The 16,265-nt window shown below is 37.9% G+C and overlaps 2 protein-coding genes and 1 non-coding gene across 3 annotated transcripts; 1 reads left to right on the forward strand and 2 right to left on the reverse strand.

Moving 5' to 3' along the window:
* Nucleotides 1-108: 108 nt before the first annotated feature.
* Nucleotides 109-5,664, reverse strand: LOC140786084 (probable inactive receptor kinase At5g10020). The gene is made up of 3 exons (XM_073134281.1): nucleotides 4,516-5,664; nucleotides 1,181-2,848; nucleotides 109-835 (listed from the first exon to the last, which is right to left on the reverse strand). The coding sequence occupies exons 1-3, from the start codon at nucleotides 5,447-5,449 to the stop codon at nucleotides 255-257; spliced, it is 3,183 nt and encodes a 1,060-aa protein (XP_072990382.1). The 5' UTR covers nucleotides 5,450-5,664; the 3' UTR covers nucleotides 109-254.
* LOC140787822 (U6 spliceosomal RNA) lies at nucleotides 3,872-3,974 on the forward strand. Its single transcript, XR_012108895.1, has one exon. It is a non-coding gene; the product is annotated as a U6 spliceosomal RNA (small nuclear RNA).
* A 3,374-nt stretch (nucleotides 5,665-9,038) lies between the features above and the next one.
* Nucleotides 9,039-15,021, reverse strand: LOC140786085 (LRR receptor kinase BAK1-like). The gene is made up of 11 exons (XM_073134282.1): nucleotides 14,630-15,021; nucleotides 13,459-13,591; nucleotides 13,295-13,366; nucleotides 12,663-12,806; nucleotides 12,278-12,349; nucleotides 12,108-12,179; nucleotides 11,919-12,031; nucleotides 11,172-11,306; nucleotides 10,753-11,094; nucleotides 9,803-10,197; nucleotides 9,039-9,675 (listed from the first exon to the last, which is right to left on the reverse strand). The coding sequence occupies exons 1-11, from the start codon at nucleotides 14,721-14,723 to the stop codon at nucleotides 9,358-9,360; spliced, it is 1,890 nt and encodes a 629-aa protein (XP_072990383.1). The 5' UTR covers nucleotides 14,724-15,021; the 3' UTR covers nucleotides 9,039-9,357.
* Between the last annotated feature and the right edge of the window lie 1,244 nt (nucleotides 15,022-16,265).

Genomic DNA, 16,265 nt, shown 5'->3' on the forward strand with positions numbered 1-16,265 from the left:
GACGCAAAATGCGCGACAAGCAACATTCTCTTGAGTAGAGAAGAGCACAATTGTGTAAATTGCTAGCAATTGATAAGGAACGGATTCATCTCTACTCAAACCTCAAAATTTTAAAACGATATCAATCAATCAATGGATCAATCTTTTTACACTAAATTAAGAACCAGCCTTGATTGCAAGGCTCGGAAACCCAGAAAAAAAATTGGGATAAATAAAGCAAGTTACATGTACAAAAAGGGTAAAAAAAACAAATCTCACATAGTTATGGAACAGAGATCTTCAAATACCGTCTTGATGTTAGGCCTCTCATTTACAGGGAGAATACACCTAAGAGACACACCAAGTAGTTCATCCATCACCCTTGGAGCTTCCTCCAAGCCGGCAATGTCTCTATCAAAGCAATCGGTTCCACGCCCCTCTCTATTGCACATTTGAACCCAATCCGTGAGATCAACTGCACCAGATTGACCTGAAATAATATCACCAGCACTCTTCCGGGTTAATAGCTCCATGAGTATCACCCCAAATGCATACACATCAGCCTTATATGATGGGAAGGGCTTGCTTGCAGTAGCTAATTCTGGTGCCCGATACCCAAGTGCTCCTAAATTCAATATTTGCTCTGCTATGCCAGTTGATGTCATAAGACGGTGAAGCCCATAATCTGTCAACCTTGCAGTGAGGTCAGGGCCAGTCAACAGTACATTTGATGGTTTCAGGTTGCCATGAGGTAGGCTCTTCTCATTATGAAGGTAAAATAAACAACGTGCCACTTCGATTGCGATCTTCACCCGTTGGCCAACTGATAGGCGGGAATATCTTCTTGGAGTTGACTCTGCAATGACAACATAATAAGGGACTTCACTGATGATCACTTAATTAGATGAAAGATTGAAATGGTACACTAACTGACATAGTTTGAATCATGCAACGTTTATGTTTGAGTGGATCAATAAGTGAAAGCATTGGCCCCAATTAGTTGCTTGTTGATGTAGTACAGACAGGAAATGGGAGAAAACAGTAAAGCTTAAAGAATGAATTAAATCCATGTAGATAGAGCGCACTAGAGAAAGTAAGAAATAAGTCATGAAAATAAGCAATGTAAGGATGAACCAATTTCTAAACTACCAACAAGTTTCAGAAATCACTGCTTAAGCAGAAATAAAGCTATAAGAATTACCATAAAGATATAATGCCAGAGACTCTCCATTAAAATAATCGGAAACAATTAGCCTTTCCTGCTCCCTGGGACCCCAGTAGTAACCCCTCCATGAGACGATATTTAAATGCTTGATGGTCCCAAATTTCTTTGCTTCCTTGGCAAACTCCTTTTTATGTTTCACAAGACCAACTCTCAGCCACTTCACAGTCAACATGTGACCACTTTCTAGTGTTGCTTTATAAGATGTGCCATGACTGCTTCTACCAAGAACCTCTGCAGGGGCACGAGACAATTCTTCCGCTGTGAATATCAAAGAGATGTCCAGGAAAGTCAGGTCTCCAGCCAGTCGATCTGGTGAATATACGGATAATGTTCCCTGTTGCTCAGATAACTGAGAATCAACAAAATGAGATGAAGCTGACAACGTTGACCCTGGGGAAGACCTCCCTCCAGTTGCCAGAGCAGAATGCTCCAGCACATCTGGAACCATTGGTTCTACACCCCCCTTTGGATCAGCATAACCATATTCCACAGCCTCAACTAACAACTCTTTTTGCGCCGACATTGATCTTGCAGCTGATGCTAGTAGATGGTCATTTGAGAAATTTGTTGTTGTAGGTACAGAATTATCTTTCGGAGACTTGAATATAACAGGACGACCAAATCTACCAAACTTCAAATCTCTTCCAGTTGTCTGGCCTCTAAATCCACATCTTCCACAAAGTTCTTGTGACCTTACAATATACAGTGCCATTACAGCAAAAATTACCAGCATGACAGCACCAATAGAGCCAATGATGAACGCCACTCGCATGCCAAATTTCCTATGACGACGAGTTTCAGCTCCCACGACTCCAGCGTTAGTATCTCCTGCAGGCATGCCATCCGGGAAAAGTAACAAACTATTTCCAGGACGAAATGAGGAAACTGGAAACCTTTCTAAACTTGGAGGAACAATTCCTGATAGATCATTATAGGAGACGTTCAATACTTTTAGACCTGGCTGAGGCATATCAGGAATTCTACCAGTGAAATGATTATTTGATAGATCAAGAAATTCCAACCCACCGAGCTTACTAATCTCACTTGGAATCTCTCCAGATAAGTCATTTGTTCCAAGATTGAGCAACTTAAGTCTTTGCATGCTACCAATCTCCGGAGGCAATGGGCCAGATAAAGAGTTACTGGACATATCAAGGCTCTCCAGATGAGTATAAGAAGGTAGAACTAGTGACTCAGTTAAGTGTGAGCTTTGAAGTGGAATCGTCCCATTAAAGTTGTTTCCGGACAGATTCAAACTTGTCAAAGTCAATGATCCGAAAAGGCTAGGCAGAACAGGTCCTGTAAGTTTATTCAGACTAAGATCAAGTATAGACAACTTTGGATAGTTTCCTAATACAGAAGAAAGAGACCCAGATAAAGAATTGTTTCGTATTTTGATGGACATTAGATTCTGAAACTGAGAGGCCTCATTTGGATAATTTCCTGATAATAAATTTGAACTTAAATCAATCATCTCCAATGTATCTTCCCAAGCCACCATTATGGATAGGTCACCGGATAACAAGTTTCCACTCAGATCAATCGAAACACACCTTCCAATACTGGAGGGTAATGAACCTTTCAAATCATTTGAAGAGAGGTTCAAGCTCTTCAATGTTGTAGAATTTATAGGATAGACAGACCCTGTAGAAGAACATAAGGACATAAGCAATTCATAGTTTGTTAGAAGAGCATTTAATAATGAGATAGAAACAAGGACAAACAGTATAGGAGGCTCACACCATTGAGGTGTCTAGAAGGCAACATTGCATATCCTTACTCGCATTATGGATAGGCTGCTCCCATGGCTTAAGCCCATGAAGACTTGTGTGGAACAAGGCATGCCTTGCCATCACAACAAGTGACTCCCATATTTAAAAGTTAGATCATACTCATAATTATTATTAGAAGAACATGAGACAACAGTTCATCAAAAGTGACATGATGTCACTATCCAGTAGGTCTCTTGACACATTTATACGAAAAGATCATCTGAGACATAATTGATTTGAAAAGATAATGTAGAAAGGCAACAGACCAATTGGAGTTGTACATATCAAATTATATAATAACCAGGCATATATATATATATATGCAAATAAAATTAAGATAAATACAAAATTAAGGACAATTATGATAACAAGAATATCAATTCTTACCTACCAGTAATTCATCAACGCTTCAAACTTCTAGTCTATGATCTTGTACATTACATATGTTCATGAAGTTTGCCATTGTACCTCTTGTTGTAATTAACAATACATACTTGAACAAATGTGGTTAATCTTGATTTGATATGCTTACACCAAAGATTGCATACTATCTATCAGAACCTCCTGATTAAGAGCATCCTAAATCACATCCTTGTTAACCATAATGTATTACTAGCACATCGTTTGAGCTTGAAAATTTCAGTCCTTGGTCTACCACCAATATCCAAAACCTAGGACATCTTATTTTATATATGACTCTCATCCAAGCTTCAGCTATCTACACCTGTTTTTATGCACCAAAACATGTCGGGGCTATAAAGTATTGCTTTCTAATTTCTACTAAATCTATGCCTCCTATCTTATATTTACTTAAAAGGTGTTCCAGGTCATTTCACATTCAAGTGGTCAAATAAATTCTTTTACCCACTTAAAATTCCAAGGAAACAACATGGTTGTCCCTTCGGGGACATCTGATAAAATTGGAACAATACAGAAAAGATTAGCATGGCCAATGTGCAAGGATGACACGCACAAATCAAAAAATTGTCTAAATTTTTAACTTGACTTAATGACTCGGCAGTACGATTGACTTGAAAAAACATCTCGACAACCCAACGACTTGGAGCAGGACTCAGCAACGTTTAATTTAAAATAATTATTCGGTGATGCACATAGCTTAAAACCTAGAATAAGCAACTTATTATATTGGCTAAAACTTGATGAAACCTAAGTGTCTCTATATCTAAGGAGGATTAACCATTTGTCCATCCCATGTCTAACTTTTAGACTCATGAATGATAAAAGAAAAAGGCATGGTTCTATTCAAACTCGCACCATTTCTTCTAAAACATGAATATATTCAATATCAAGGTCATTTACCAAAACGCCGGATCTCCATGGCTAGTCTATATCATCTAGCTCTCGCAATACCTTTCATACCAAAACAGGCACACTATAGCTCAAATTTTAGGAATTTATTTCCCATGCCTGTAAAGCAATGATTTCCTTTTTGCCCTATGGTCAAACTCAGAGGTAATAAAAGATCAAATCATAACGACATCCATAGTAATTAATTATTTAAATAGAAAATGGAGTTACCTGTAAACTGATTCTGACTGAGATCAACATCCACCAACTGCATTGAACTCTCAAAGAGACCTTCAGGCAGCGATCCAAACAGCTGATTGCTTCGCACCCAGAAAACCTTCAAATTGTACAAACCATTGAGTGGTGGAAGCTCGTCATTGAGTCGATTGTTACTCAAATCCAAGACCTCCAAACTCTTAAACACCGCCACAGAATCCGCAGAGAAGAATCTCCCGTGCAGCTGATTGTAGCTCAAATTCAAGTACCGGGCTGTATTCCCCAAGCTCGAGAGATTTGCCGAATCCACCGCAAGCTCCCCGTAGAATGCATTGCCACTAAGATCGACATGTTCGGTATTCCGGAGCTCCAATAGCACTTCCCCGATGTCTCCCCACAGGTTGTTAGATCTCAAATCAAGAACTCTCAGCTGCTGGAGATTATGGATCTCAGCTGGGAACCCTTGCGAGAAGTTGTTCCCGGAGAGGTTGAGATGGACGAGACCCCAGAGATCAGCGATCCGCCCTGGGATCGGACCGTAGAAGCGGTTACCAGACAGATCGAGGTGCTGCAGCGACGACATCGACCCGAGGACCGGCACGAGGCGGCCGGTGAAGGCGTTGCCTGAGAGGGTGAGGTTCCGGAGGGATCTGAGGCCGGTGAGGGTGGCCAACTTGAGGTCGCCAGCGAGGTTTAGGCCGTCAAGGGACAGCGCGACAACGGCGCCGGAGTTGTCGCAGGCGACTCCCCGCCATCCAAGTGGGCATCCGTCGCCAGCGGCGGAGGGATCCTGCGGGGTCCAGGTGGAGATGACGGCGCCAGTGGGGTCGGACTGGATGCCCTTCTTGAACTCGAGCAGAGCTTGGACGTCGTCGGAGAGGGAGGAAGTGCACCGCACGGCGACGACAGCGAAGAAGAGGAGAAGAAGGATATGAGAGAAGGGATCCATTACCTTCTCTCCTCGCTCTATCTCTACGGCTTCGCTTGCTTCGCAGTAACTGGGGATCAAGAAAATGAGGAGGAGGAGGGAACCCTAGCCATGGAGGAGGAAACCCTAGAAATGTAGGGGGGGATGAGGAGAGAGAGAAAGAAGGAACGGGTAACAATGGCTTCCTTATAGAATGGAGAGAGAGAGAACTTGGAAAGTTAAAATTTAGAAAGAACAAACAACTAACTATACAGAGTGTAAAGGACAAGAAGAGAAGGTCTTAATTGTAAAAAAAAATTAAATTAAATTACAATATAAAAAAATTAAAAAAAAAAAGGCTAACCCCACATCCCAGCATGATGGATAGATGCACAATAGGCTCCTTTTCCAGCCTTTTCTTTCATTTACTCTCCGCTTCTAATTTTTGAACTCATTAAGGTTCTCTTTGACAAATTATCTACTGCTAATAAGCTATCTTTTGAACTATTGCTATAATATTATTTCTTTCTTTCTTTCTTATAACATTCTTAGGGCTGATGAATGAAAAAGAAAAAAATTATTTTCAAAATGAGTCCTCCAATTATCTTTCGGTTTAAATTATAAATTAATTATTTTGTAAGGGAGTAAAAGTAAAGATTTATTTATTATTCTATGTACTTGATCGGATGATCTCTAACTTCAAGCATTCTTGAAGGCGACAATGGTCGGGCTTGTGATCTAGTGATAGTGATTTACATCTTCGTTTCTTTTCTTATAAGGAAAGAGAGTGATTTAGAATAGTTTGAAAAGGATTTGACGTTTGATTTCAGTGGAAGAGGATTAGTGGTAGATCCTCTGCATTCCTGGGTGGAGGGATTTTCCTACAACCAGAGTACTTGGCAACTCTTGATAGAGGTGCGGTAGCAAATTTGATCAAGTGATGATGAAAAAATTAACTCTTTTATTTAGTCTATAATTAATATATATAATTTTAAATTATATTAAAAAGAAGAAACTAGAAATTTGATGTGTGGATATTAAAAGTAGGAGAAAATATCTCAAAAGGATAATAGAACAAGAGTAGGCTATTTGGGTCAATTTCCTCTCAACTTGTGTGTGGTTAAGGGGTCCTTGCACTGAAGGCATTCTGTCCTTGAGAAGAAAAGCTTCCACAGTGGACACTATTGGCAGAGAGGATAAGTTTTAATGAATTGAATAAATTAAAGTCCTCTCCATGACTGTGTATATATCTACAACAAAAAGGTATACATCTTACAAGGAAAAATAAATCCATTCAGTTCTAAAAGCCTAATAACTACTATTACCAAAATTCCAAAGTTTTCTTCTTCTTCTTTTTAATGCAAATAGCTCCTACCTACATCTCTATAGAATTAAGAGAGTATAGATATCCATCTACTTTACAGAAGTTATCCAGAGGTTTACAGCAAAGACAAGCAGTTGTGAGGAATAAATCAAAAGTTATTCCACCTCTATCTCCAATTTCCTTTTGACTGTCTAAACCCCTGAAGAATAAAAATGAAAATAAAAAGAAGGTATGCTATGTGGGTTATAAAGTTATCCTTGGCTTTCTTGTTTCTCCATGTGCATGCCCAGATGGCATCTGAAGCCAGTACTGCAGCAGCTGCAGTTATGAGACTAATTTATACACAAACCCCCACTTGTGGCTGTGAGGGCATGTGAGGGAAGTAAGTGGCCAAAACATATCAAAAAAAAAATTTGGGTTGACCAACCAATTGTTAAGAGATTTGAAGTTTTATATGCTTCTCTTGTAATTAACAATCCTCATGTATAGTTGTTGTTGATTTACCATCTTTTTTTCAGAATTATGTTAGAGAAATGAGAATTTGAGTACTTAAAAGCTGTACTTAAAAAAAAAATTAAGATAGTATTGGTTACCATTTATTATGTTTTATGTATACCATCACTAGCCTACCATAAAGATGAAATAAAATATATTAAAAAAAAAACTGGGGACCAGTAACAAGGACAGACTCTTCATCATCTTACCCTAGATTAATACTTGATCTAATTGGTAGGTGGTGTAGGACATGCATGTGTGGGCCAATTGATGTCCCCCTGTGTTTGTAATAATAATGGTTGTGAAAAGCTAATCCACTCGGTATAATTAGTATAAAAGATCTAGAGACAGCAATGTGGAATTGAGTGCCCATCAATCAAATTCAGTATAGCATTCTCTTCCTAAGTGATCTCAAAGTAGGAGGGAATGGTAGGGAAGTAGGTTGAAAAAGATCAAATATTCATATAGTATGAGCTCTTTATTTATTGTATTTAACTTGTATTTATCTTTTAGAGTTTGTGTAAAATTTTAGATAATTATAATTTTAGTATAATCAAAGTTAGATTTTCTTAACTTTTTCTTTTATAGATCACGAGCATGTAGCCAGATCATAGCCTAGATAAAAGAGATTACTCCTCCTTGTATAAGGTTAGACGACTAAATTAACAAATCCAAGAAATAAACTATAATAAAATGCAAATTATCACTGTATATTGCTCCATTGAAAATCCACAAATTATTAATCTTGATGTCTAAGAGGAATTGAATTAATTACCTCCATTACGGGCTAACTAGACCAACTACTGAGCTTTAGTAATCAGCCTTTCTCTTCCTTAAATTCACCCTACAAGAAAATTATAAGGAAAACAGAATCATCATTTGATAGATTATTATGCTAATCACTAATCATGGACACCACCACAATCCATGCATGAAAATTTCCCCCTCCCTCTCTCTATAGTGTCTTTCGTCTCGTATATTCGTCCTCTACGTCTGTGTCATAGTTATTAGAATCGAATAAGTCAGGATGATTGAAACAGTGATAATTGATCACAAAGCTTACCGAACAAAATAATTATATATTTTTTAAATTAAAAGTGTAATTAAGATATAATTTTATACAAGCCATATGGTTTGATGTACTTAAGCCTAAATATTAGTTTTTTTTTAATTAAAAAAAAGCTAACTAATGAAGAAATGCAATTGTATTGGGTTTTATAGATACTTTTTATTTATTTTTTCAAATAATTTTAAATAACCAGTAGTTTGATCAGGTGAGCAATTGACTGAAGTAATAAACCAGAGATGCGATCTGTAACAGCGTCAACGTCTGATAACTATGCTTCATCGGCTCATGTTTACTCCTCTTGTAACATCTTTAAAAAGAAAAAAAATCTTTAAAAGGATCGATCGATTGAGATGGGTGATGAGATCCACGTTGTTACCTGAATCATAGCCTGAGAGAGGAGAGATAAGAGACACTTGTCGCTAGTACTGGGAACACCAAGCAATGGCGTGGACTGCGTACGGAATCATACCCCACCCACCAAACCTTTTATTAAGGCCTTGGGTGCGTATATGGAAAGTGATTCCAAATCTTTGGCATATTCGTTAATCTTGGTCACATAATAAAAGGTCTCTGCATTAACAAGTATAAGTATTGAGAACTTTGAAAATTTTAAGACAACTATGAATAAAAGAGACCAAGAATTCAGAGCTCATTTGACTACCTATCTGCAACGAGAAGCAAAAAAAATATGGGAACACAAGCAGTGCTTTCAAATCAAATGGAGGAATTTTTACCATTATGAGTTATGAACAAGCAAGACCAAAGAAGGGTTCTCTCTTTAATTGACAAAGTTGTTCTTCATACAAGTGGTCTACATAGAGTAGCTCCTTTTGAAGCCTGCAAATTTGCCTCCAGGAGAAGGGATCTTAACATGGTATCGTCTAAGAGAAGGAAAAGCAAATGCAGATCAAGAATTACCGTAGAAGATACATTGACAATGACCCCACGATCATATGCACAAGTATGAATTCACCTGAACTGGAAATCGGCTCTCAGAAGCCACGAGAGTGCACGAATAGACGAGTATCGACAGTTGCACTTCCCTCAGCTTCATCCCTTGCATTACCTGGGACCAGATAATTCAACTGCATGGAGGTTGTCTGTGGAGTCGAGTATCCACTCAGAGTTGCGGTTGCGCGGGGTCATTTCCACCTCTAGTCGTACAACTTCAACTTTCTGCCACTCTTCCCATTTCTCTGCGAGACCGTCTCCTTCGAGCATTCTCACCACCTCTGACATCTTGGGCCGTTCCATTGGTGATCCCTGCGTGCACAGCAGCGCCACTTGGATGAGTGACTCAACTTCAGTCTCCACATAGTTGTTCTGTAGATCAGGGTCGACCAACATGTGAAGCTTCTTCTCTTTGAGAAGTCCTTTAACCTGGAAAGGCATTTACAGATAACCAAAGTTAATAAACAAATCTATGTAATATCATGAGATTAACACATGGAATGCATTTGGTATCATCTTCCCACTGCATCTGTACAAGCAAAGGCAAAATGCTTACCCAGTCAAGCAACATGACATCATCATCGTTTGCAAGCCTGGCAAGATCAAATGCCCTTTGCCCTGTAATGAGTTCCAAAAGCATGATTCCATAACCAAAAACATCAGTCTTCTCTGAAGACTTTCCGGTGGCTAGGTACTCGGGAGCTATATGCCCAATTGTTCCACGAACAGCCGTCGTGACATGGGTATCCTTGTAGTCCATAAGTTTGGCCAAACCAAAGTCCCCAACGACTGCTTCAAACTCTTCATCTAATAAAATATTTGCTGCTTTGACATCACGGTGAATGATCTTTGGGTCACAATGATCATGCAAGTATGACAGGCCCCTAGCAGAACCCAGCGCAATCAGTCGTCTGGTTGGCCAATCAAGCGGCGGCTCAGATGGCGGTCGCTCTGCAAACAAGTATAAAAACCTTCGTTAAGTGAACATGTAGACATGATTTTGAGTAACAAATTCTTGAATATGGACTATAATCTCCTTATAGAATTCTCAAAATCATGCCAACAGAGATTTCCTGAATTTCAGTGAACAATATCTGATTCTATCCACCACAAGGAAATACTTTCTATTTTAAGTAAAGGCCAAAATATGGAGTTCCTTAAAGATCTGAATCTTGATACAGAAAAATTTAGAACTTGCAGCACTCAAAACTTATCTAAGTGAGACAAATGATGCCCAAGATATCCCTGATTTTGAAAGTTCCTAAGTTCCTCCTTCCTCCTAAGTCCTAAAGCATACTACAAGAATAATTAATATTTACCTGAGCATTGAATAAACGAACGACACTATGAAAATTTTTTTATGCACAATGCCTGTTATACTAAACTACCTCCCTGACACTGCTATGTTACCGATAGAATAATCCAACCCTGACATCAATATCATCCTTTCAGACTGAACCTAATACTCCCAGTAGACTGGAAGCGGCATAAAAGCAAGGGAAGCACCTCTCAAGCATGAAGCAACACTCCCATTAGCCATGTAGGGATATACAAGCAACCGTTCAGTTGGTGTCATGCAGAATCCACGAAGACGGAGCAGATTCCGATGCACAGCCATGCTAATCATCTCAACTTCTGTTTGAAATTGTAGCTCACCACCTGGAGTTCTCTCTTCCTTCAGCCTCTTTACTGCCACCAAAGAACCATCTGCAAGTCTGCCCTTATACACCTTTCCAAAACCGCCTCTCCCTAAAATGTTCTTATTGCTGAAATTATCAGTTGCAACTTGTAGTTCTCGCAATGAAAATCTCTTGAGCTGACCCAAATGAACTTCAGGATCTTCTTCAGCTGCATATGGCACCCTAAAAGATTATATCTTACATTCATGCAAAGCCTACTATTTGATTTGCACAGCAAATACTAACCAGCTACATCAAAGAAATTCTCTTGTGGCTTACGGCGGCGCCACCATGCAAATCCGATAGCAGGTACAGCAAACAACAAAGCAGCACCTGCAGCAACTCCTCCAGCAATTGCCCCAGTGCTAGATGCAGTACTACCTATGGTTATCACACAGAAAGCATCAGGTTCATCTAGAATGATAATTATCACATAGCCAGTTTTATGTTGACATGCATTTATAAAGCATATGGAAGAAATGTCAATCATATTGTGCATTATAAGTAATATCATGTGACAAACTGACAATTCACCAAACTAGAAGCACACGTCGATAATGTAGAAGATTTGTTCTCTATGGGAGAAGGGAGAAGGAGACGAAGTATCTAAGGCATTCAACTGTAGCAAAAGTAATACAAACACAGCCTTATTTGATATGTGACATTGGTACAAGATTAGTAGCAAATGGTGGAGAACAATTGTTCATGCAGTGAACATACCACCTATTGGCAACAGGTCATACTTCGTAAACTTAAAATGACATGGATGTAGAAAAAAAGAAAGAACAATAGTCTATGGATCAGAAAGATGATGGAATCTTACGAACAAGTAGATAAAAATAGATCCAGGACACGATCTTATGAACAAGTAGATAAAAAAAATAGTGCAAGGTAATTATACGAACAAACCAAAGAAAGTAATTTACATGACCTGTTGGCTGACAAGAACAATAGAAAAGCTGTAAAAGAGAATACATAATAGGGAACCAATACCTTGAGATGATGGTGGTACTGGAGGAAGAAATGGAGGTGGTGGAGATAATGCAGGGCCACCTGGACAAGCTCTTGTTGTTCCAGGACCACATAAGTTAGGGTTGTTTGCAAAACTGCAATTCCACATTGGCAGTCAGTACTAGTAATTAGTCAATCCAAAAATTATAAGTGTTCATTTCAGAGACAGACCTGATGGGGGTGAATAGAGAGAAGGATCCAGTCGAAGGAACTGGTCCTGAGAGATTGTTGTTTGACAAATCTCTAGACATTTATTAACAAACACAATCACAATCACATAATGCAAGAAAAAAACCCAGAATATACAATATGAAATATACATAATAGGAAAATCAACTTACAGAACTTGAAGTGTGTTGATGTTGGTTAAAGATTGAGGAATTGAACCATTTAGAGTATTGTTGTTAAGCCGGCTATCCTTCCATAGAAGCATCAGGAAAGAAGGATCATCATGAGTTTGTCATCAAAAGAAATTTATGGATAAGAGATCCCAAGTAACAATAAAGAGAATCCATGTAGTTGGATTCTTATATACTATGTCGAGTATGTACACTCTATTTAGTTGTTGACCTCATAATTTATCTTTCCATATATTCTCTTTTGAATAAATAGATAGATCAAGATTCAATAGATTATGGAGCAAAACCATTTTCAATTTCTAGTGTTACTAAGGTGTTATAAGCAGGGAAAAAAAATCATATGAATGAAATTTCAAATTGTACATACAGGAAACGCAGTTTCATCAATTTGCCCAGTGTGTCAGGTATTGCACCGCTGAAGTTGTTTAGATAGAGATCCAAGCTGACCAAGTTTGTCAGATTTCCAAGGTCACTAGGAATAGTCCCACTAATGTTGTTACTGTATAGTTCCCTGTAATGGCATGTAATTTAAGAAATCATGAGTACATTGAAAAGTTTACTGTAAACATTAGAACTGCACTTCTGGAAGAAACTAGAATACTATATACTACTTACAAAATGTATATCTTCGGCAGGTGCAGCTATTTTTTTTTTTAAAAAAAAAAGAGCTATGCAATTGGCTTAATTAACTTCATCATCCAACAAACCTAGATGGCAGTAGTGCATGCAAGAGACAGGAAGTCATGTTTGAAGGAAGAGCATTTTAAGTTTACATCTAATATTATAAAAGAAATTGTACCTGGTCTTGGTTCTTTTTCCATTTTCTTCACTAAGTTTTAACTAGTTTATTTAGAATATGAGGCCCAAATGGATATGAATCATCTTTGACAATCTAAGTAATTTCTTTTTTCTTATATGAGTCTTTTCAACAATTTGGATCAATAATCTATACCTCAAAAAAGCTTTCACAAAATAGAATCCAGTAAAATGCAAACTTACAGATATTGAAGAAATTTCAGCTGACCAAGCTGGGGGACCAATGTACCAGATAACTGAGCATTTCCAAGATCGCTGAAAGAAGATGAGCAATAACTTAAGTGATACGAAGAAAACTAAACAAGTAAGATATATCAAATCTATAAGCAATAAATAAATACACTTACACTCTAATGACACTATTGTCACTATTGCAGGTTACATGGAACCATGTGCAAGGATTGACTAATGTCGGGTCCCAACTCTGCAGCACGTTACTAGGATCATTTAAATTGCTTTTTAAATAGTGTAATGCATCACCTGCCAGTACCAGAGTTAGATTGTGAGGTTCCACAGAAATGCAGAAAATTTCAAGATTGTATTAAACAGATAAAGTGCCAAGCAAGAGATCTGCAATCTTGTTTAGGAAAAAAACATAATTCATGGTGCGACTCCAATAACAATTTTAAAGATAAATTTCACAAAGATTCATCAAACCAGCATATTTGCTTGACAAAAAGCCTTTGATACTCTAACCCCAACTGAATGTTCAAGTAAATAGTAAATTCGAATAACTCTTACAAAATCAAAGAAAGTGTGATATTAACAAGGAATCACATGACAAAATATAGCTAATTTGCTAAACATTCTTCTTCTGATCAAGGGGAAGTTGATATAGTAATGAAACTCGATTATGCCATCTTGGATGTAAAGTTTCTTCATAAAAAAGCAGTAAGCTCAACCTAAAGCTTAAGGAATACAATAATGTGTTTGCAAATATAGGCTGCAAGGATTCTTTCCTAGAGGGATAGGACAACTTCTGGAGCATGACACACTTGTTAGAGGCTCATTTAATCTCGAAGACCTGAACTGAGTTGAAGAACTCGGCAATATCTTCTAGGCTACGTAGGGTCAATTCCAGTGGCTGTTTCATAACCAAAAAGAAGCTACAGTTTCTTTATCGACAGTGATTCAGTCATAAGAAAACAGTGCCTTTGTGCGGAAAAGTGAACATATTTAATCTTTTAACGGTATCCATGCGCCATGATTTTAACTTAATACCACCATCTATCATCTCACCAAACTATGAACCCATTAATGAAGCTATAGTGAGGGGCGAAAAGCAATAAATATTAGAGCATTCTTCAGCAATAGTATTAAATGCACCAAAATAAATCAAATTGCTCGTCTTTCGTCACCTCAAATCAGGAAGCAAAAGTAAAGAAAAAAAAAATTCCCATCAATAGCACAAACCCAATCAATCCAGATCTCTCTCTCTCTCTCTCTCAGCGCAATCGATTAAGAACAACCGCGAGCTCAACATAGTATCTTACCCAATAAAATTAGAAAAAAAGTTACCTTCCATGTTCGCAAGAGCCCTAGCGATGGGGTGGAACACCAGTATCAACCAGAGAAACCACGGAGCCATGACATCCCGCACTACGACCGCCATTTCTCGAGCTAAAACTCAGCTTCCCAGAAGCTCAAGAAAACCCCCAAAATCCACCACCGTTCTCCCCGAAAGGACCGCCGCCCAGATCGGAATCCGACCGGGAATACCGCGGCGGAGATCGGATAGAGAGACGGAAGCCGATTTGGATAAGATTCGACCGAGCTAAGCGATTCCCTTCTCCTTTATTCTTCCAAGAGACGAGACGACCTCTTCTACCTCTTTCTCGCACAGAAAGGAGGAAAAAGAAAAAATTGAGAGAAAAGTCTAGTTAAAATTTTGGGGATCTTTTCATAGCTGCAGTGGGGGGTGAAGTGGTTTCGACGTCTCATGGAGCAGCTGCCCGCTGCCCGATGCCCGAAATTAGTCAAAGCGCCTCTTGACCCAAATGGGAGCTACTGGTCAAAGACATAGAGGACCCACCTATTGCCACGTCGGACTCAATTTAGATTTAAAAAATAGCGTAAAATTTTAAATTACCCTCAGTATCATACTTAAAATAAAATTACTTTAAAAAAATAAAAAAGCTTTTATTTCCCATTACTTTGCTCCAGTAATTTACTGATGTCTTAATAGAAAAGGTACGAATCTTCTACCCTTAATTTTAAAATAATTTAAAAATTTTATTCTATAATTATATCTTTTAAGAGAGGCATACATATTACTATGGTACCATTGTAACTAAGATTTAAAGTTTGCACTCTTAGGTATAAAGATAGAATAAATATATTTTATATTTAAAATTTAGAAGATCAAATAAAGGATGATTTTTTTAAAAAAAAATTACCCACAGTTTCATATGAAAAATAGAATTACTTCTTTTTAACTTTTATTTCATCCTAGTAATTTATACTGATGTCTTAATAAAAATAATATAAATCTTCTACCCATTATTCTACTGAGTATATTTTTTAATGGAGGACTATTGTGATAGTTAAATAATAACTTAGATTTACAGATTAAGTAGATAAAATAGATTAAAAATATCTATTAAATTAGATGAAAAAATTTAAGAGTTTTGGATTAGCCTAGATCACACGAAGTATTTCGTAGAGTAATTTAATTTTACTAAAACCAAACAACTACTTATTAGAGCATGAGAGAGCTTATAAGTCATTAAGTTAAATTATTTATTAAACATGTTGGTCAACGATCGACATATATTCTATAGCTATTATATCATTTATTAATGCGTTAGCCGAAGATTGACATGTTGGTGTGACTTGGGTTCAAGATCCTAATAAATAGATCCAATTTATCTATGCAAATCCTTAATAGATTAGATATCTTTGATCGAAACTTTGACAATTTTTGTTGTTTTTTTACCACAGTATTTTTTTCCGGTAGAGATTTTTACAGTGGTACTAGAGAACAAGCACAAGGGGACGCTAAGGAAAGAGATAAAGAGGGTGAGGGTGGCTCGTGATGATGACGCGAGGTTCGGCGTTAGCTTTTGAGACCGAAGAGGGGGGAGCCTCGTGGAGCAGGCACGAGGGGAGAGGATTGGTGGGTGTGGGTTTGGGTTTGGGTGTGGGTGTGGGTGGA

This window comes from Typha latifolia, chromosome 4, assembly GCF_019914945.1.
Source record: "Typha latifolia isolate L0001 chromosome 4, TyphaL0001v2, whole genome shotgun sequence".
NCBI classification, from domain to species: Eukaryota; Viridiplantae; Streptophyta; class Magnoliopsida; order Poales; family Typhaceae; genus Typha; species Typha latifolia.

Coding starts and splice junctions, on each gene's coding strand:
- LOC140786084 (XM_073134281.1), bottom strand. CDS start 5,449: ATGGATCCCTTCTCTCATATCCTTCTTCTCCTCTTCTTCGCTGTCGTC. Junction 2,849..4,515: donor CAGTCAGAATCAGTTTACAG/GTAACTCCATTT, acceptor GTTCTTCTACAG/GGTCTGTCTATCCTATAAAT. Junction 836..1,180: donor TCTGGCATTATATCTTTATG/GTAATTCTTATA, acceptor TTGTCATTGCAG/AGTCAACTCCAAGAAGATAT.
- LOC140786085 (XM_073134282.1), bottom strand. CDS start 14,723: ATGGCGGTCGTAGTGCGGGATGTCATGGCTCCGTGGTTTCTCTGGTTG. Junction 12,807..13,294: donor CTGAAATTTCTTCAATATCT/GTAAGTTTGCAT, acceptor ATGCCATTACAG/GGAACTATACAGTAACAACA. Junction 9,676..9,802: donor ATGTCATGTTGCTTGACTGG/GTAAGCATTTTG, acceptor ATGCCTTTCCAG/GTTAAAGGACTTCTCAAAGA.